This window comes from Anopheles bellator, chromosome 1 (genome assembly GCF_943735745.2).
Source record: "Anopheles bellator chromosome 1, idAnoBellAS_SP24_06.2, whole genome shotgun sequence".
NCBI lineage: Eukaryota > Metazoa > Arthropoda > Insecta > Diptera > Culicidae > Anopheles > Anopheles bellator.
The window spans coordinates 49,868,637-49,890,028 of NC_071285.1; the positions used below are offsets into that span (position 1 = coordinate 49,868,637).

Genomic DNA, 21,392 nt, shown 5'->3' on the forward strand with positions numbered 1-21,392 from the left:
ACGCGGATGGTTCCTGTCCGAAATCCCTCCCCGATCCGACGGCATGTAAACAAACCGGTATCTTGTAAAAACATTCTAATCACCTTCCGTTGGGCCGTGTTTTGAAAAACGATTTTTGCTTTGTTTTTTTTACGATCGTCTCGTCGGTCGGTTGGTTTGGGTTTTTTTTCTTGCTCAATTTGTTTACTGTTTTGCCCACTTGAGCCGTTGCCGCTTCTGTTTCTTATGGGCAGAGTAGTATAGTAAAACGCAACAGCGATCTTTAGTTTGTCGGGCAGTCGAGATACGTGCAATCTGGGGTTGCCCTTCGATCCGATCTGACCGGCTTCGGTTTATTGCCGCGTTCTGGACACGCCAGAATCTGCCATGTACACACAAACACACACCGGATGGACCACCGAAACAGGTTCGGCTTATATCAACAAGATCGCTGAATGATCGCTATATAAGAAGACGACCATCACTGAGCTTCTTATTAGTCACGAACAGAGTGCGTTAAAAGTTGGATCATTTCGGTTCGTTATTGTTTCACGATGGCAAAGTTTTTGGTACGTGCGGAACTGCAGCTTACGGCATGATCGTGAGCCCTGTATACAGTGAAAGCGAGTGTTTTACCGGTTCGATTTTTCGGTTTCCCTTTCAGATGTCGTCCATTTTCCTGCTGGTTGTCGTCGTAATGGTGGTTAGCGCCCAAGGTAATTACTGTGCCTCGTGAGCTGTCCTTTTTCCGGCAAAGTGCATGAAACGGAATGAACAAATTGTTTCACAAGTGGCTAATCTGTTCCAAGCTGATTCTTAAAAGTATACTTTCGCTACATGTGATGTTCGCTACATGTACAAGTGATTCAAAACATCCGCGTTCTAAATGATAAACTACATTAACCTTTGGCAGGAAAACTGACCGCAATAGGCGTAAAAAGTAAAGCAAGAGATCCTCAAACTCCCAAAATTTCTACAACCATTGTAGGTCCTGGAGGATTTGGAGGTCAGGGCGGCGGATTTGGAGGTGGACACGGTGGCGGTGGACACGGTGGCGGCGGACACGGTGGAGGGCACGGCGGTGGCTTCCAACACGGTGGGGGACACGGGGGTGAGCACGGAGGTTTCGGAGGCCAGAGCAACTTTGGAGGCCAAGGGCACGGGCATGGGGGCGGCGGTCACGGTGGCGGTCACGGTGGCGGTCACGGCCACGGGTACAAGAAACACGGATACTAGGCATATTTGAAACTACGAAATAAATGTTGGTTTACTGTTATCTACTCAGTTAAATTGTATGAACGCGTAAAGAATATCACAAACTAAGTTCTAAAGCTTATCGCCTTTCCCAATCGGCCTGGGAGACGCACGACAAGAAGACGAAGGGTTTAGGCGGAAAAATGGGCAAAGCTCTCTGACATCATCATAAAGTATCAACAAGCAGTTGAGTCGCACAACAATGGCATAAAATGCCAGAAACGACAAACACATCGAAGTTCTATAACGATCAAATGTTTGATGATTCCCTCATCAACAAGAACGGACAGAGTCACATCAAATGTTTGGTCATCGTAAACAAATCCTTGTATCCGAACTGGTAGCCAGGAGAAAAACATCAAAATGTATATTTGAATACTGTTTTACATGCTGCTCAAGAACAAGCGTCCGGTGGTCCACAGCCGAAGTTCGGTCAATTACCCTACCCTCTGCGAAGAAATACGCACACAATTTGGGAGTAAATCTGGGAAACATAAGGCAAGAGCGAAGCCGAACGATGATAAGGAATCCTGGACTGGAGCTGAAGGGTGTGAAGACTATTTATCGAATACCAAACCGGTTAGACGGGTTTGTTTTTTGTTAGACTTTATTTCAAACATGCAGACAGCATCATCATCATCGCCACCCTCCCAGCACCGTCTGCTTCAGGCCCACCACCTAACAGCATAACGTAATTCCGGTAATCAGCGGCAATGGTAGATCGGCAGAGGAGAAGAACAAAACTGCTAACAACACTGGCCGCGGACCAATTTCGCTGCTGATGCCCCCGAAGGCAGTGATCTGAAACAGATCATTCGCCGCTGCGCTAATCATCACCAAAGCTGACTGCGTTTTCTTTTCTGTTCTTTCGCTATCTCTTTTTCTTTGCCTTTCAAAGATTACCTCTTCATACTGTCGTAATGTTTTAAACAATGTTTTGTTGGTGTAAATAGTATAAAATTCATGTCCTTTTAAATCTTAGAAGAAAGGATCGGGCAGAATTTATTAAATTTCATGTTTGTACTAGTTAATTTTAAAACCAGCTATGACATCGCTAAAATTCAGGGTAAGATACTTATTGTGTTTATTATTTTCGAGAGATTTTCTTTCGTTTTTTCATTGTTTCTTTATCTTGCAACTCATCGAACGGTGAAACATGTAATATTGTGAAAAAAATGAATATATTCAGTTATATTTAATTATATACTAATCACGTACCTTATCATGACCATCCAAGTTATGTTTCTTTTTTTCGAATCCCGGAAGAAATCCGCACGAGAAGAAAGATAGGAAGTCTTCCGCCATTTCAGGAAAAGTCTTTCATAGACTCCTTTCTCCATTATCACGGCAGCAGCTTGCATTATCCTCCGCTGATAAGGTTTTGTCTCTTGCTGTTGTAGGTTGGGACAAAAATGGAACAATAAAAATATTAGTCCATTTAATGAACGGGGACGTCACATTCATAAGAAACCAAGACCAGGAAAAAGAAAAAACAGGTATGTTTGGGAAAGAAATCGCTAGAAAGAAATCGAATAAGAATAGAAATCGCTGTAATCTAGTGGTGCAAACCGTATTTGCACCACTGTGGTGGTATTCTTTTAGATGGACATTCCGTCGAGGGTTCGTATGAATCTCATAGAGGATGAGACATATCCGGCTGAGGATAGGGCTGAAATGATTCGCGAATGTTGTTGTTTACAATGTACAAACCCAGGGACGCTGTACATTCAGTCTGGCGCAACGCACAAGTGTTTCCGGACCGATCCAATACTTACCACAGGAAATACTTGGCGTTGTTACTTCGAAGCATGAATTTAAATTTCTTGGCACATTCGTTACGTTTTCGGTTGGCTTTTGACAGCTCAACGTTGATCTGGTTGATCCGTCTATAGGTACGGTTTGGAGCGTTAGTTGTTGTGCTTAATTGTACGTGGTAAGATGAAAACATTCCCCAAAACAGCATATTTCATTTGATTTCTTAACTGATTGTAAGTATCGATCGTAGCGATGGTACGTAATGTGTTTCCTTAAAAGGCATCCAAACGATCAACGAAACGAAACTGAATTAAGCAATGTGACCCAGACGAAGCAATGGGCAAAATGACACAATAGAACAAGAGCAAAACACAAGAAAACATGGAACGACAGAGCATTAATAAAATCGACATAAATAGCGCAAGCTCAACCAAAGATTTATCTGTTTGTTTACGAGCCTGGCAGACGGAGTGCCGCGATTAATCGATTATGGCGCGATCCGCATACACGGCCATGGGACACGTGGCTTACGTTTTGCGCGCGCGAATCACTCCCTATTGAGTAGAGAGTTTTTGAGACCGGTAAAGTGGTTTCACAACAGGTGAGCAATCGACGATATTTAAGGGCTGATCAACTCTTGAACATTACAGATCGTATGTTTAACGATCGTATGCTCTCCACGTAAGTTCACTCCAACAAAGTATTTATTTTTGCGTAGTGTCCAATATACACTGAGTACAGTTTTAGTGAGTGGTAAGGTAAAATAAAAAAAGCCAGCAATTAGTGCAGATTGAAGAATTTATTGTTCCATCAAGTTGTAGATATTAGGGGAAGAAAACAGATCGTGACAATGATCACGCTACTCGAAGGGTGCACTGCAAACGGGCCACAGCATCACTGGTTCTGGTTTCGGGTTTACCAGGCGTTCCAGCGGTTGGCAACACCGCCTTGCCATCCGGCAGCGCCAGGGGCTCCGGCTGCACCGCTGCGTCCGGCGGCGTAGTTGTTCCAACCGGCACCAGCACCAGCACCTCCCCAACGGTTCCACGGATCGGCCTGCCAACGGTTGGCCGGGTCATAACCTATCGGACGAGAGGGTAGTTCAACAAAGTTTAAAGCCGGTCGCACTGTAAAAACCTGGCTTTGCTGCGATCATGTCATTACGGTTGTTGTAGCCCCGGTTCCAGCTGTTGGCGTTCCACGCTCCCGGATGGTTCCAGGCCGCATTCGGGTGGTTCCAGCTTGCCGGATCCCTGTTCCAGGTGTTCTGGCTGTTCCAACCTCCAGCCGGATTGTTCCAGGCCGTTTCGGCCTGATCGAGACCGTCGCCACGCTGGCCGTGCTGGCCCGGCTTATTATCGGCCGGGGCGGCAAACACGGCCGCAACAAACAGGGCACCGATCAACACAAACTTGAACATCTTGCTCAGAAGTGAATCGTAGAACTGCGGTTGATTGCAAACAAATTAGGATCGCCACGTTAGCTCGCTAGTGTCGTACTGCTCGTTCGATACTGGATGAAAATTAAGCTAATTGGCCAGCTTTATATAGTTGGACGGGCAGTAAAGGATACGGGCAAACGCAAACAACTGCAGTAGCCACAGCCCGCTGCGGAGGAGGGATGCACCTGATGCACGCAAAACAGTACTAACCGTCAACCGATTCGCGTGGCGTTTCCGCGGGCGATTGGCTGAGTGAAATATTCAATGTCGTGGAGAAGGAGGAGAACTTTATTCTAATACCCTCTCAGTGCGAGCCTTGGCCGGTGGCCCGATAAAACGAGCCTCCAGGAAAGGTTAAAGTGAGCGAGCGGTCAGACGCGCAGCTGGTCACAACCGCCAATCGACGTGGCGCGTACCTGCTCAATGTTAATTGTGGAGATAATTTAAAGTAATGCTTCGCTTTATTTGCTCTACAGCGTGCCCCCGCCTGTGCGAAGCTGACTTTTCGCACCACGATCGTGGTCCATTTATCATCCGAACGACAGTCGAAGCTCCGTTCAGGCGATTAATAGTTCACCAAATAATTAGTCACATTTTAGCCACTGCCTGGAAGGAGGGACGGGAGCTCTGCTCGATCGCCTATCGATTATGCTTCGCGCAGCGATCTGCGGTGGGAGGATGCGATACGGAAAAGTGCACAATGTTGTCGGGGTGGCGTGCGATCACATGTCTGGGAGGATGATTGATGATGAGCCTCGACCCCGTTGCGTTGGCGAGGGTGTTATTATTTGCAGCGGGAGCGGATTTGTTCCCAGCGTCCCTACCCCTACCCCTACCGCAAGATGGCCTGTACCGGAAATGCATGTTCTACTAATCCGACATTTTGAAAACATAAAAACCTGCATAGTGATTCAAGATAGTGGAACTTTGGAAAAGCATCCGTTTTGGAAATTGATATACTATTTTGCAACGTTTATCATGTCTTTGGAGTTGTGCTTGGCTGATACAGGAAGGTAAGAAACTTTAAAACACAAATTTTTGCGTTACATGAGCGATTACAACCTAATGAATTGTTTAGTTTAGTTTTAGTACATTAGAAATTGGACTATGCTATAGCAATGTATCTTCCACAATTTAAAATCTTAGTTTTCAGCTTTGCTGGCATGATGCTACCGATTATAAGGTGATTGGAATTTAGCAAATGCCATGCTACTCGCACCGCATTCTCCTTCTGCATTTAGTCGCGTACTGGTAGTTTACGTGCAGTGCTTGGGCGACGCTGGAGGCCAATACTCTTTGGCTTTAATTAGCCCACAACCAACATTAGTCTGTGGTCTTTCTCGAACGCAACAAACGTAGGACAAATAAATGAAAAATGTGATACGTAATTACGGGCCACGACTTTTATTGGCCGAGCCAAACAAACACCATATGCACATCAACAAATAATAATCGTTCGATTAGCATAAATGATGAACACCAGGGGTCCAATAGAAAATAACATCCAGCGAATTATGGACCATCTCTGACATTTTCGTTGCTTGCCATTACGTCTTCGGGCACGGTAGGCGGTAATTAATGGGAAGCTGCTGGGCGACACCGATTATGATTAGCTACAATCAAAAACCGAACTGTGCCCTTCGCAGCACTACTGCGAAGTGGCACTTTTATCGGAATGGCTGTCGAAGGGATTAACGGATTCTCGGGCGGGTGCACCTAAGGTCACATTCTCTGACATCATTTCTTGCAATCATGTAGTAAGGCTAAAAATAGAATCGAATTGCATTTTGCTTCAGCAACGCCAGATGCATTTCGCCTTTTCCCTACCTCTACACTGCGAAAGGCGTTTCGGATTAGTTGCTATCCAAAACAAACGCTATTGCCTAAAGTAGTATATTAAGAACCCGTGCACGTGTTCGTCAAACGGGCAACGTTTGAACGTAATCCTGTTCGAAATTTGAACGTATCGAAAGATTTCATCCCACACCCGAGTAGCAAAGCATATTGCTCAACGTAAAACAGACCCCATATTTCCTTCTAACCTTGTTCAGTTCAGTTTAGTTCTATTCAGTTTAAATTCAAATTAAGCAGTAACGCCCTGTAACGCAGGGGAGTGAACAGTGTCACAACCTATCGGCTAGCACCGGAACTACTTTCCCGCTTGCGAGCGTTTGACAGCTCGCGACGTTTGTGCAAACGTCAAGCTGCGACAGCAACACATCGGGACTTCTGGCTTGATCATTGCCTTTTTTGGGTTGATCGTGGTACATTAAAAATTAGTCCACCCCGAGTCATTTCAGGACTGCATGTAGGTAAAAGCGGCTCTCGCTCGGCGCACACTAGGGCTGCTGTGCATTTTGTTACGAGTGGAAGATTGATAAACAAGTCACCATCGTAGTAGTGTTCGTCATCGGGTGTCGCCGCCGCCTTGTTATCGTACTCGGTTTGTCGTTCCGTTCGGTTCAGAGCTGCGTTCGCCGTAAGGATTTTGGGGGTAAACGAAGCGCTTGACGGGGCTGTGAATGGCTTGCCTTGGTCGGCTCCCGGCGAACGAACCGTGGGAAGTTTCGCGTGTGTCTCCGAGTGATCCGAGTGCGATAAGCCCGTGATAGTGGCACGATTCCGACGGATTGCGTTTCACGTCGGTTGGTCAGTCACAGGCCGTACATTTCAGATTCACCCTTGTCCCTTGCGTCAACAGTTCGCGCCAACGAGTGATGGATAACAAAATCCTCAATCTGATCCTCGAAAGCGAGCGTGTATCGTGTGTGCGGATCGTGGTTCTAGGCGCTTGAACTAGTGAAACGTTGGCAAGCGCGAGTGGGTGTGTTTGAGTGTCCTATAAGTTTTTATCTACCACCTCCAAACCAGTGCCGTTAAAAGCGTAGACCAGTCATCGCGGCCGATCAAGTGGCGTTCGTTTTCTTCATAGTTTTGCTCCGTCTTCAGCCGTACGTTCTGAAAATATTTGACCAAGGTCTGTCTCGTGAGCCAGCCTCCGCGAGTGAGAGGTGTTTCCTGCGAACGTTACTTAGTCAAGACGGCACGTCATCATCGTCACCATCGCCTGCTCTGCAACGAAATCCGTTCTAAAGGTTGTTCACGGTGGTTGTTGCTGTTCCGTCAATTGTTGCTGCGACAAGGGGGCCGTGTGCATGATAATGTTGGCCGCTTTTCTACACTCCCTGTGGCCAGTTCTCCGCGAACAACGAACCAAGGGCGGTGCCGAGGGCGAGCAAGTGGCCAGGAGAATTGGGTCATCCGTCCGGAGGTGACGGCGACCGTGTGGAGTGTGATCCACTTCCATGGACCGTGATAGTGGTTTGAGGTTTTGTTTCTCAAATTGTTTTTATTCACTTTGTTTACTCTGCAGCAACCGCAAGACGGCGGTTTGTTTTAATTTTGGTCGCGTACACCTGGCCCTGCGGCAACGGTTGACTTGTTGGCCCATTTTAGACTCGCCACAGTGTCCAGAGTGTGACACCTTCGGAGGGGTCGTTCGGCACACCACGAAATGCCGGCTAAAGAAAATTCCTGGCACCGGTCACGTCCTGTAGCGCTTGAAATTTTTCGATTCGGTCAGATGTGAAGAAATAGTTCGTACAAGCCATCGGAGGCCTACTTTGGCTGTACACTCTTTATTGGCAGTAGTATGAGAGAAAGTGTTAAATGCCACCGTCGCAGCATGCATCGTTGCTGTTCTGCATTATGTCGCAACCGGGTCATCCGCCGTAAAATCGCTCCATCAAACAACCTGCCGATGGTTAAGTGCCCGGTGCTTCTCAACTCTGACAAGAACGACGAAAAGAGTCAACTTTTTCACGGCACTCTAAGGACACAACAGGACCGACTACTGCCTACTAGAAATCGAACGCAATCGAGTGTCTCCAGCGATTTTCGCTTCCTTTTCTGTTAACATCGGAGAACCGGCCCGGTTCCGGGGCGTTTGAAATACCCGCTCAAAAAGGGGAGGCGAAGAAAGTGTGCGAAGGAAAAGACTGCCGGTTTCGATTCGCGTATTGATTGCATTTGTGGGAAATGGGAGCAAACGCAACGCAAAACTCCAAATAGCCGGTGATGTGTGAGATGTGTACGCCGCGCGGCCGCGGAGGATGGTTGGGCGAGATGGAGAGGAGGGTGTCCAGCGCCTGTATGGCCAAGAAGATGTACAGCGCGCACACCACACAGATGCTACGCCGCGGAGAAACTGGCCCGTGCCTGTATTTGGCAGCAAACCACTTTCGCGTTTCGTCCAATTTCCTTCGCTTCCGGACGCCGGACGCGCCACGGAGCTGGCTTTTACACGGAACGAAGATTGCCAGCCGGAATAAGTAAATCTGTGGTCGAGTGCGTCACGAAGCCACAAAGGCGGCCAGTGGTGGCCGGTTGTTGCTGGAATTGCGACCCAGCTTAGCTCGTGCCAATGTGCCACCATTACGCGGACCCAAAGAATGGACCACATTTCGAGAGTTGGCGACTCCTCCCGGGACACACGGTCGTAGAAATTTTCAGTCGCCAAGGCACGTCCCGTGGCGACTTCTATATTGGCGTCCGTCGCACACGCGGACTGACTGACTGACTGACTGACTGATGATATCATCACACATCCGGTTTTTGTATAATTCGCCGATATGATGTTTCTCAAGCGTCGCGCACGAACCGCGAGGAATGCTGACGCGACGCGACGACGGGCCTCCGGTGGCCAAGCAGAATGAATTCTACTATCTGTGCCCTTTTTCGCTGCCTGTGTCGTCGGTGTCTGCTTGCATCGTCTTATGATTAGTGGGAAGGAAGTGCAGCATTCGCCCTCTACGTTCCGGCCCATGGCCCATTCAACAGTTGATCCCGACCATCGTGACGTCATCGGTCGGGGATTTGAAGGCCCGTGCAGAACTGTATTCACGACTTTACGACCGAAGGTCAGCCGCTGGTAGGATGATGTATTGGTTGGATTGGTGCCGATGTTACTGCCGACCCCGATGATCGGCGCTTGGCATTCCGTCTGCTGCGGAATGTCGATTCCATCATCACGATAACATACGACCCCAAAAAATGAGCTTTGAAGAGCAAATAGATTTATTGCGCTGACGTAAACCATAAAATGGTGTGACCAAAGATTGGTTTCGTGTTGCGCGTAGCGGACCTAGTTATCCCCGTTGCCACCGGGATCCATTTTTCAGAAGAAAGTGAAAGACCGACTGTCACTGTTTTTCCTACAATGATATAAAAGACCATCCACCATGGGGATGGTGTAGAGGCCAAACACCTCGCGGCAATTAATGCTCCACCCATCCATTCGATCGTTATCACACACTCACGACCCCGTTCGGCATCGATCCGATAAATTTCCGACCGCGCGACTTGTCTGCGGATTCGTCGAACTAATGGGACATATCTCTCGTGTTACACCCCCGGGTCGTCACGGTTGGCCGTCCAAGAAATGGCTCGGCACATCAGCGGTGCGATAAGCGCGCACTGTTTCGGCGTTATGGAATGAAGTGATTAAAACTACGTAAACCCACCACACCGTCCGGTGGGGGGTTACATTGTGGCGGCCAATCCGTCTGCGATTCGTCGTCGTCTTTTGCGCATCTTTTGTTAGTTTGCGAAAAAGGAAATAACGGTGCGGTTGGCAGATTATGATGACGATGGTTGAATAGATTTTCGGTGAAATGTCGAGCCACTTCTGGCCACAACAGCTTCCGCAACGCTGGCACGGCCGGGCCGGAAATTGATATCCTATCGGAATCGAAACTTAATTAGGTACACGGCTGGTGGTTTAAAGAGAGGCTGCTCGCCAAACGTTCGGAGGTTTACATAATCAGCCTATTCATTGGCGAGGCTTTTATATAAACTCGTCCGTTTGAAGGTGATCGGTCCAGCAAATGAATGATGGGCTCTCTCCGTTGTGTCACTACCATTTCCTGGCCTCCCCCTAATTAGTCACCAAAGCGCGAGAGGTTCTCTGCAGTAACCTCCTCGGCATCTCGCCGAACAATGCATTGATAGGAAACACAATTCACACGATAAACCGCCCGTGCGTTGGGCAAGAGCGTTCATAAAGGCAGTCAACTTTATCGCCCATCGCTTGGTTAGCTTCGGAAAGCGAGAATATCCCCAGCCACCTTGGATCGGATCGACGGTGGTGACGAAAACCCGGGCGCGTAGTAACATGTTATCGCCCCTCCCCGGAAGAGCGACGACGGAAGGACCCCGGCCTGGGCCCGGTTTGCCCCGGTCTGGATAAGTGATAAGCACGCCGTGACATTGCTTAATGTTTGCTTCAATCCCCTTTGTTAACGCGCAGTGACGTTTCGGACCAAAAATGGACATTCTCTCTAGCGCCACCCATTCGCTCGCAATCGAAGACTACTTTGATGCTTCGGCGGTAACACTGACGTGTATCGTTTTGTTCGCTTTCACAGGATTAGGGTGTGACCAGGGTTCGGTGACTGAGAAGGGTCTAGGTTCGTGTGCACCCGTCCGTTCGTGAGCTCTAAAATATCCTGCGGCGAATGACGGCGTGCCTTGGGAATACGTGCTCCCCGGGTCGATAAAGAGAAAGGCAGAGTGGTGAAGTGTCAAATTTGGTGTCCGTGGTGTTCCGGTTGTTGCTGTGCTAACCCCAAAATTGCTTGATCGTGCGGAGGAAAGCTCAGCGTTGCGAATCAAACATCACACGACCCCCGACCGAACCAAAGCAGTCTAACGTGGCCACTCCAACGGAACCACTATGTCGTTTCGTGTGGTTAGAAGCTCCAAGTTCCGGCACGTCTACGGCCAGGCACTGAAGCGCGAGCAGTGCTACGACAACATACGCGTCTCGAAGAGCAGCTGGGATTCGACGTTCTGTGCCGTTAACCCAAAGTTCCTGGCCATCATCGTCGAGTCGGCCGGTGGCGGTGCCTTCATCGTACTACCTCACAATAAGGTAAGAGCAATTCGGTGCACGTACCAGACGATCGTTCGCGATCGAGCGGGAAACAATATCTGGTTCTCTCGGGTGGTTCGGGTAGTTCGCTAACACCTTCTTCAGGGCACGGCAAGGACCACTTTATAGGATTCCCTTCTCGTGAGCTGCACGATGGCGCGCGCGTGACCGGACCGAGTGCAATACGCACGGCACGGATCGAAAGAAGGTCCGGGTCTCGGGCGAAGTTCGGTCCACCGGGTGGTAACCGAAATAGAACTTACATCGGTGCTAAAATTGGAACATTCCGTCTGATTTTAAACTCCTATTCACAGACCACACACACGCGCACGCACGCACGCCCGCACGCCGCGATCGTGACGTGAGATCGATCGCAACGGGGGGCGTTTTCAAGATTTGCGCCGATTTTTCGATACCGCACGCTACCATCTTCAGACGAGAGAACGTGTCGGATGTTGAGGAAGGACAGTCGCACACCCGCCATCGCCCTGCGTGACTCATCATCGTCGTCGTGTTTGGGCGCAAAACGGCAGTTTCCTTTCGCCCAAGACAGGCCGCGACTGTGTGTGTGCGTGTTGCGAGATCGGGATGAATGCGCGCCAAGTGTGCGCCGTGCGTGCGTTACTGAGTGGCTCGGGTTTTTTCTGTTAAGGGCACGATCCATTTCCTTTTTTTGAGTCGCCGAATGTTCGGTAAAGAAGTTGTATTTTACTCATAGAAAGGCAGAAAGGCTTACCGAAAAACCATCGCATGATTCCTAAAAACTTCGACGAAATTATGGGTTCAAGGGGTTCGCATATGGCTCGTCCGTGGCTCATTGGGAAATTTAGTTCCATAAGTTGTTGATGGCTTTGCAACAGACCAATTTGATAAGACGTGTAGGGACGGGCGAAAATAGTGTTCCGCTGTGAGTTTTGTCTTATCATAATCGCAACGAACAAAGGGCAGCAGAATATCCAGTGTGAAGCTGTAGTTCAAGTTATTCGACTGCTAAAGAATTGCTTGAAAAATCCCTAAAGCTGTTTTCCTTATCATTCCAAACCGGAAAGCGGTTGGGAAACCCGGGAACCAGTAGTCGATCGAGGACAGAAAATAGAGTTAGATGTTAAACACCCTTATTTCGCTCCTTTTGATGATGGATGGAACCCAACTGGCCACCGACGAATACTCGAATACCCAAACGGCGTAGCATTCCGCTCTAACGCTGATTTCAAGGTTTACCACCGGAGTGCAGCGCCTTGTGTTTATTTGTTTTGGTTTGTTAAAAAGCATAGACACGCGCACATTGCCGGGTGCCCTTGGTGGCGTAGTGCTGCGGTGCGGTGTGCGTGCGTGTGGGACGTGGTGTCATATTTTCACACTCGGTCCACTCCAAATGCTTTTCGACCGCCAACGGCGAGCGACGCGGCTTACGTCTTCCAGAAGGCAGGTTTCAATTTACTGTTTACTTACACTCCACGAAAGGCTAGCAAATTCCTGGTCTTTTAGAGTACACGAACGAACGGTCCGCCGTCACATGTGGCCCATTACGATCGGCCCGCTGTGTTCGACTATAACCAATGATCGAGAGCCGCCGATGGGTCCGGGCAATGGGCCAAATGTTTCGCATATTTCGTCCTTCATTCCTTCGAACCGTGTGGCGATCGGGGTGATTTGATCGCAAATGTGCACACCACGCGTGCCGTGTGGGTGCCAGTTTAGCCGGTGGCCAACCGCGAAACGCATCACGGCCGGGCCTCGTTTGGCGGGTGGGAAAACTGGTCCACCGGGGGCAGGATAATGATGTTGATTGGGTGCCATTTTCCAAATATTTCGCTCGCTCGAGACACGTTGGTTGGGCGGCGCTGCACCGGTCACTCGGCAACCGGTGCAGTAGTAGTAGGGCCAATAATATTCTATATTCGAAACTGTCTGCGGCTGCCACAAATTTCCCTATATGGTGCGAGACCACTTGCTGCTGCCTGCTGGTCCCATTAATTCGCGGCCGAGCGGAGCGGATCCTTAGGCCGGGAAAGGTTGCTGCCGGGGCCAGGAGGACTTTATAATGATCCTGTTCTACGCCGTATTTAAAGCGACGGCGCGTAGGTGCTAAAGGTGACGGTTGTTGATCATCCATCGCGTGGAGCTATTTTCGTTCCGCGACCGTTTGACTCACATTTCTCTTCACTACGCCATGGCGCGTCATCAGCATCCTTGACGAAAGGAGCATGGAGCGGCCCTTCGGACGCAGTGCGCAGCAAACGTCTGTTGTGGATCAAGTTTATTTTCATTGGAAAATATTTTTCTGCCCTTCGCGCTGCGAAATAAACAAGGGCCCAATATGCACACTGTGTTTCGAGAGTTTTTCCAAATCCCTTCAGGGATTTCCCTGTTTGATCTCAACTCTATTTGTTGCTTCCGAAAAGGTTCCGAGGTTGCATGCTGCACCCGTCACGAGGCCGGTTTTGTAGAATCCGAATCTTATCCATCGTTTCGGGTCCCGTTCATCGCGAGCAACTCCGGACACCGTGCGGCTGTCCGTGCGGCGATCGTGTGCAAAACTATTTTTATATGATCTTCTTTTTGAGAGCCAGCGGAAAATTTTCTCGTTTCCACGCTGCTGCTACGGTTCGCTCCGCGGGATTGGTAAGAGGTCGATATGTTTAAGAAGGTCATTCTCCGCATGGTGACCTTCAACCTTACACCGCCAGGTTCAATTAGTTCGGCCTGGGGAGATGCTAGCTGTCGGCCGTAGGAACCTTCTTCGATCACTGAGCGCGTTGCGATCGCTCGCTGTGAACCTCTCCATGTGAGATGAAAATGTGTTTTATTATATTTTAAAGGTTTTTTTTATCATTCCTAAGATACAATTTACACCTTAAAGCATGGGTTGAACAGTGTTTTTATTAACTAAGTCTAAAGTAATGTCGGTGCAGAATTTTAAACATTGAGCAAAAGAATCGTTTAAATGTTGGCCTAAATTTATCAAGAAATGAGATATTAGTAGATCGATGTTGGTCACATTTAATTCCATTGAAGCCAAGGATGATCATTCATCACTTTTACGGTGGTAAAAGTCTTTCCCCAACGTTTATGGGACAGAGGAAAAACGGGGTCAATGCTTAATTGCGTCGGTGAGCCCCCCGGGGTGGCCAAGTGGCATACATCCTTCCTTCTTTGTTCTAACAATACGATCGTGAGTTAAACTTTCTGTCCATTCTCTTCGCCCCGTTTCAGGTTGGACGCATAGCGGCGGATCATGCGTTGGTCGGTGGACACAAGGGCCCGGTGCTGGACATTGCCTGGTGTCCGCACAATGACAATGTTATCGCGTCTGGATCGGAGGACTGCGTGGTGAAGGTGAGCATTTGACCGACTTTGACGGCTCAAGGTCGGCGGTCGGCGAAAGTGTTTCGAAACTGGAGCACATCGCCAGCACATCTTTATGAAGATTTATTTTAGCGGGGCCATCAGGCAGATTTGTAATATAGATTGGTTTTAATTTTTGTAACAGGTGTGGCAAATTCCGGACGGAGGACTGTCGCGAACGCTGACGGAACCGGTGGTGGATCTGGTGTACCATCAGCGGCGCGTCGGGCTCGTCTTGTGGCACCCAGCGGCACTGAACGTCCTGCTGACGGCGGGTTCAGATAATCTGATCGTGGTGTGGAATGTGGGCATGGGCGAAGTGCTGGTGCGTATGGACTGCCACCCGGACACGATCTACAGTGCGTGCTGGAACTGGGACGGTTCGCAGCTGGTGACGACGTGCAAGGACAAGAAGATTCGCATCCTCAATCCGCGCACCGGCGAAGTGCTGAATGAGGCGCTGGCCCACGAAGGCTCGAAAGCAACGCGTGCGATCTTCCTGCGCCACGGACTGATCTTTACGACTGGCTTTAACCGTTCGTCCGAGCGGCAGTACTCGCTGCGGGCACCGGACGCCCTCGGCGATCCGATCGTCATGGTCGATCTGGACACGTCGAACGGTGTTATGTTCCCGCTGTACGATCCGGACACCAATCTGATCTATCTGTGCGGCAAGGGTGACTCGGTGATCCGGTACTTCGAGGTGACACCGGAGCAACCGTTCGTCCACTACATCAACCAGTTCCAGACGCCCGACTCGCAGCGAGCCATCGGTATGATGCCGAAGCGAGGCTGTGACGTCAGTACGTGCGAGGTTGCCCGCTTCTATCGGCTCAACAACGGTGGGCTGTGCCAGGTGATCTCGATGACGGTGCCCCGCAAGAGCGAACTGTTCCAGGAGGATCTGTACCCGGACACGCTTGCCGACGAAGCATCCGTTTCGGCCGAGGACTGGATTTCTGGCGTCGACGCCGATCCGCAGCTCATCTCGCTGAAGGTAAGCATTGGAGGGAAGGGAGCGACCACCACAATGGACAAAAACATCATTCGAACAGTCATCGACCACACCACGCCAGCTTTGCACACTAGAACCAACGTGTCCCGATGGCCCCGATGTGTTGACGATCGACTTTGGATGAAACATCCCGTCAGTCGTCCACGCGGGGTCACTGGACGGAGTGGATCCAACATCCCACGAACCCGGACAGGCCGAAAGATGCTGTCGATCTGTCATTCAAACGGAACCCTTCAAAAACTCTGCGCCAATCAAAACTCCACAACACACTTGCTTAGTTTGTAAGCTCTGTGTTTCGATACGTAGCGCTAGGGCACCTCTCTTAAACCCGCTGAGTGTAGGACCGTGTTTTTCTCGTACAGGGCGGCTACGTGTCGCAGGCGCAAAGCACCACGCTCACCGTGACGAAGAAATCGAACGTCCTCGACAAGATGGGCTCGAAGACATCACCGAAATCATCGGGTCTTTCGGCCAGTGGTGGCGGCGGTTCGACGGTCGCCTCGGCCAACGGTTCCCCCGTGACGGTAAACAATGGCAACAGCACGATGGGCGGCGGCGGTAGCACATCGCCCGCAAGCAATGGCGCACAACCGCAAATCACAATCAACGGCGTTTCGGTACGTCTTTTCCCGCGTTCACGTTTGCCTCACGCTAAACCTATTCTGCGCGCCTCATTCTCTCTATTGTGTTCAACAGGAGCAGCAGTTAGGTGAGCTGAGGACAAAGTTCGAGGAAGAGTTCCGGAAGCTAAAGGCAATCATCGTGAAGCACGAGAACCGAATCCGAGCACTGGAAGCGACGATAAAGGTCATCACCGACCGAGGGGTATCCGAGGTGGATGGCGGCGTTGGTGGAGGTGGGGGTCTGGTGGCCTCCACCAACAGTACCTCGTCGCCCTCTCCCGCGAACCATCCGCCCGCCGTTCCGTCGCACCCGCCAACGAACGCCGGCGACGACGGTGGTCACTATCACAGTGCCATCGCTCCGGATGAAGTTTAGGTGCCTTGCCCGCTCGCCTGCCTGCCTGTTTGCCTTCCTGCCCGTCCATTTTCTCTACAATCCTCGTTTTCCCAGCCTCTCGACCCTTCGCGGAGTGGACACTCGTTTGCTCCCGGTGGCGTTCTGTCGCGAATTCGAGAAGCACATATCGCCTTTCAGCGCCTTGCGCGGCCGTTGGCCCGTTGTTATGCCTGCGTGTGGCGCCGTCGCTTGCGCTTTTTATCGGAAAGCATTGCTGTAGCTGCTGCGCCCCGGTGCTTTGTGCTTGTACATGATGAAATTAAACTACAAAACTGTGTTACTCTCGGCCACCGACCCACATACCTCAGAGTGATGGATGTTGCCGCCCGAAAAGAAGACTGTTACCCTTCGTGGCAGCAGGAAGCACTTCGGAAACCGGAAGAGAGCAACGCATAACGTGAAAGCGGCCAGCGCAACAGGACCTTTGCAACAGCAAAACAAAGAATAAAAATCACAAATGCCTTCAACATGCTTAAAGCGAAGTTAGATAGGTAGATCATAGAGTGTGGCAGGAAGAGAGACGAAACGAGATTTGTAATTTAATGTGCCCGGTTTCTTCGTATTACTAACCCTACTCTCTCTCTCTCTCGAAAACCCGGCACAGGTCGCCCCGGGTTCACCGTGAGCACAGCGCATATCCACCTTGTTTCGCTTTTTGTAACAAAATTTGAACTTTGTATTTTAAGCTTAAGCTTAAGCAGAATCCTGCAAAAGTGGGGCCGTTGGAGTAAAGAGTAACTGACTGTGCATATCGCCCGGTGTGTCACCCAAGGTCAAGAGCGACCCAGGGCAGGATGATATCGGTAAAGCGGTAGAGAATGGAAGAACGGTTTGTCAGCGCGCAAAACTAGGGAACAGAAAGGAAAAACTATTGAACTACTGAAAAAGAGATCGAAAGAGAGAAGAGAAAAACAATAGCAGAGAAGGCTACAGTGTATCAAAGAGGAAATGGAAAGAAGTGAAACTTATCAAAAGGGAACTGTCACAATACAACGAGACTCAAGGGCACCGCCCGGGGGCCACTGAGCGCGCCGGTTTGGTGTGTTTGGTGGTCGCCCGTGTGGAGCGGAGCGCGATTAAAACTTATTATTAAATTAATTCTTATTACTTGTTTTTATGATTAGAAGAATCAAACAAACAAAGAGAAAAATCGAGCAGAAACACTGAAACAAAGGTATAATTAAGTATTTTAATCTGAGTTCTTTTTTGTGCACCTCCCCTGGTGGTGCTGGATATGATGACACTAAGGAGTGGAGCATTGCAGAGCATCAGGTAATGTGGAACTCCTCACCATCAATGTCAACATTAACCCTGACATACAAACCTTTTCCGGTGCTCGACGTTAGTAGTAACAAAAAAAAAACCCGGAATACAGTCGGTGTCCTTTTATCAATAGATTTGTAATATGTGTATTTCAGTAGCTAGCACTTCACTTTCTCAATTCATTACCAGTGATACAATGATACTACGTTGTAGCTATGTGCTCCTCCGTGCCCGCTAAACCCAATTTATATAGTGATTCACCTATAGTAGTTCGCATTTTGGGGCCCAATAGAGGGGGCGCCACTATCTAAAGCTAATGCACACGCCGGCAGGGACTCGTGACAATAAGAAGAGCGTTGTGTACACACTACACCGTTGTGATCGGTGTGAATGAAACACTTGATCCGTCCCGATAGAGCACCCGATCGATCATCGGCTAGCCGCACGGTTTCTGCTGCCGATCCGTAGAACAACCTTCTTTCACTCGTTTCAGAATATTGCGCATAATTCACGCGCTGAACCAATTTGCCCTGGTTGTTGGTGTGCAGCAACAAACATATCAACATTCTTCGTTTGAAAATTCCTAGTTTTCCGATATCCGCATGATCTACTCGTTACTCTCATTTCTATTAGTGTCGCCTCGCCTCTTATTAAACTATTTCCACCGATTCTCGAACGACAAATTGAAGGGTTGTGTTCTCTACATTGCAGTTTTACAAAGTACACCAAACGGTGCATTTTTTTAGGATTTACGAGGCCTTTTTGCACCTTTGTTTGCCATCCGTAGTAGTAGATCGTTGCCCACCAAACCCCGGTACGCGCCGTGGTGTGGTTTCAACATTTCCATAACCAAGTTCTTGTGCATCGCGCAACGGAAGAGAAGCGAAATGAACGAAGATGCTGTGGAGCAATTGTTCGCAGGACACAGTTCCTGCGAAGAGGACATTCGGTGTGGCATTCGATAAAACTAGAAAATTGGAAGGGATTAATCCGGGAAGGGAAACGGGAAAATGGAATGAGAACGGGATGTAACTTTTTTTGGTAATTTTCACTCAATATTCTTATCTAGCCTGCTCCTAATCTGTTGGTATTTCGTTACTCATTCACTCGACGATCCATTCACGCTTATGTTTACTTAAATACCCAGACACGCCACAGCTCACTAACATTTGTTTTTGTTTTGTTGCTTCTTTTGTTGACAAAACATCTACAGAAATCGCTTACACATTCACAGCAACTCATTTCTATTGCTTCCGGTGAGAAGGAGAGAGAAATAGACAGAAAGAGAGAGGTAACAAAAGTTTCACATTTGCCGGACACAAATTGGGCACTCGAAGTGTAGAGTTGGTGACAAAAATTTAACAAAAAGTTAACACTTGACGCAAAAAACAAAAACCTCTGTCCCGTACGATTGAGTACGGTTTCTCACCGAGTGGGAAATACAAAATACATACCATAGAACCAGGACTCAAAAACCTCCCCACAAACACACACATGCATAAAATGCACACAAGTAAACTCATACACACTAACACTCGCTAAGAATGAGCGCCCAGCACCCAGTCGAAACAATAGTAAGTGTTTGGGGTTAATAAAGATCGGAATTTGGTTCCGGTTTGGTTCACTCATCAGCATTTTCTTAGCCCTGGTCCGGTTCCCTAGCCTTTGTTTAGTTTGCTAATAATTCTGTCTAGACTCTCTGGGGCCCTACTAGTTAGTATAGTAACTATATTCTTGCTGCTATCTCAGTTGATTTTCCCTATTCTGCTAAAGCTTACATCCCTACTATCACCTATCGGCCTAAACCTAACGGACGATGCGAAGACCCGACACGATCACGAATACGATACCGACGACGACAGCGATTGCGCGCGAGTTTAACCCGATTTAACGTTTGATTACCACCACGCTTCACTTTGAGAATACTACGCGGCGCGCGACGAGAGATTATTGGTGGTTGGTGGTGGTTTTTGGTGTAAATTACGACACGACCCGAGAATTGTCCTCTGCCTAGTTATTGGGTGTAGTAGTTTTTAACGTGGCGACGTGCCGACGGGAGTGGCGTGGCGGTGGATTGTGTGTTGGTGGAGATGGGTAATTTAGCTGAAAACTGGGACTAACTTATTTGCATAACCCTCTTCCTAAGCCCTAAGATTCGATCCTAAGTTCCGGTTAAAGCGTCAACGGGAAACAGAAAACAAGGCAGCGTTTCCCTACAACGTGAAAAAGCTAGTTTCTGCCTCTTCTTTCTTTCGTCTGTCTGGTGTACACGCAAAAACATTAACAGACAAGTTTCGTGCGTTTTTGATGTCAACAATTGAAAGGAACACAACAAACGGCTGGAAAGTATAACAACAATGAACGAGCACGCAGTGTGGCGCGTGTCGATTAACGGGCGAAACATCGCTGGCAGGTAACGCGGGTTTCTTTTGGCCTTGTTTGCTTCTCCGTTCTGCTGCTTCTGTTTGTGCTTTAGTTTTGCTTTGTTTCTGATCAACTTTCCATAAATATAGCTTCCATTCAATATAGTTCTAAGGTTTTCCTCTGCACGCCTACCACGCGATAAACAATAGTTTTGTCTTTCTTCATCGTTTTAGATCCCAGACCATAGAGTTTTCAGTTCTTCCCACAGCCAGGCGTATTTGTTTTGCGTTTTCAAAAATTTTCCTGCTTCACTATGCCCTCAAAAACCTAACTGCTGCCCTTTTTTGTGTGCTCGCGTGTCTATGTACCCTATTACCCTAAGTACGCTAGTGGTTTAGTAGGATTCTACTCATTTGGCTTGGCTTTGATTCCTTGTTGTGTTTTGTTTTACTTCCTTCCGTTACCTTAACTTTCTGAGATTTGTTGGCCCAAGAGCCACCACTATCACATGCAACGCGCGTCCGACCGAGAATGAAGACGGGAGAGTTGGTAAGCAAAAAGTCGACAAACCAAGCGATGATTTAAAAAAAATGTCCACATTAGCGTCGGTTTCAATTGTAACTGCCTATGGTGAGAAAGCTAGTAAGAAAATATTTTTTTACCAAGACTTAAAAAAACTGCGCGAAGCTACGAATTTCCCTCGGATTATTGTTTGGCGGGCGTAAAAGTGACCTCTTTCGTAATTTGACACCCTGCGCTACTCTCGCGGTACGCGCCCTGTGCAGCTTCTTTTTCAATTTGTTCTGGAAATATGTTCTGCGTTACTGGTTCAGTCTTTAAGTTGTTTTTGCTGGCCAAGGGAAGCGAAACGCGTGTACGATCGCTTCCTTCTGCCACAGTTGTGTTGAATTTCAGTTAATATTCACAAATTAGTTTCCCTAATCAGGCGGCTGGTGCCCTCTAAACCCTGCTTGCAAATAGTTAGCAAATATAGTCCCTATATAATTAGTTCGTTAGCTCCG

At 48.7% G+C, this 21,392-nt stretch overlaps 3 protein-coding genes across 7 annotated transcripts; 2 read left to right on the forward strand and 1 right to left on the reverse strand.

The window, feature by feature from the left end:
- Positions 1–296: 296 nt before the first annotated feature.
- LOC131216810 (uncharacterized) lies at positions 297–1,257 on the forward strand. 2 transcript variants are annotated; one of them, XM_058211390.1, is made up of 3 exons: positions 297–548; positions 644–695; positions 968–1,257. In XM_058211390.1, exons 1-3 carry the CDS (start codon positions 534–536, stop codon positions 1,213–1,215), a joined length of 315 nt encoding a protein of 104 aa, XP_058067373.1. In that variant the 5' UTR covers positions 297–533; the 3' UTR covers positions 1,216–1,257. The 2 variants fall into 2 exon arrangements, with proteins under 2 accessions (XP_058067373.1, XP_058067372.1); XM_058211389.1 differs by lacking the exons at positions 297–548; positions 644–695 and adding an exon at positions 712–801 and having other exon boundaries at positions 893–1,257.
- A 2,511-nt stretch (positions 1,258–3,768) lies between these two features.
- On the reverse strand, positions 3,769–4,517 carry LOC131216235 (bifunctional endo-1,4-beta-xylanase XylA-like). 2 transcript variants are annotated; one of them, XM_058210669.1, is made up of 2 exons: positions 4,126–4,517; positions 3,769–4,070 (listed from the first exon to the last, which is right to left on the reverse strand). In XM_058210669.1, exons 1-2 carry the CDS (start codon positions 4,406–4,408, stop codon positions 3,904–3,906), a joined length of 450 nt encoding a protein of 149 aa, XP_058066652.1. In that variant the 5' UTR covers positions 4,409–4,517; the 3' UTR covers positions 3,769–3,903. The 2 variants fall into 2 exon arrangements, with proteins under 2 accessions (XP_058066652.1, XP_058066654.1); XM_058210671.1 differs by having other exon boundaries at positions 4,153–4,515.
- A 2,175-nt stretch (positions 4,518–6,692) lies between these two features.
- On the forward strand, positions 6,693–17,914 carry LOC131206377 (coronin-1C-A). 3 transcript variants are annotated; one of them, XM_058198911.1, is made up of 6 exons: positions 6,693–6,737; positions 10,855–11,360; positions 14,577–14,699; positions 14,854–15,705; positions 16,065–16,340; positions 16,420–17,914. In XM_058198911.1, exons 2-6 carry the CDS (start codon positions 11,163–11,165, stop codon positions 16,720–16,722), a joined length of 1,752 nt encoding a protein of 583 aa, XP_058054894.1. In that variant the 5' UTR covers positions 6,693–6,737; positions 10,855–11,162; the 3' UTR covers positions 16,723–17,914. The 3 variants fall into 3 exon arrangements, with proteins under 3 accessions (XP_058054894.1, XP_058054893.1, XP_058054896.1); XM_058198910.1 differs by lacking the exon at positions 6,693–6,737 and adding an exon at positions 6,847–6,908; XM_058198913.1 differs by lacking the exon at positions 6,693–6,737 and adding an exon at positions 6,847–6,908 and having other exon boundaries at positions 16,086–16,340.
- Positions 17,915–21,392: the final 3,478 nt, after the last annotated feature.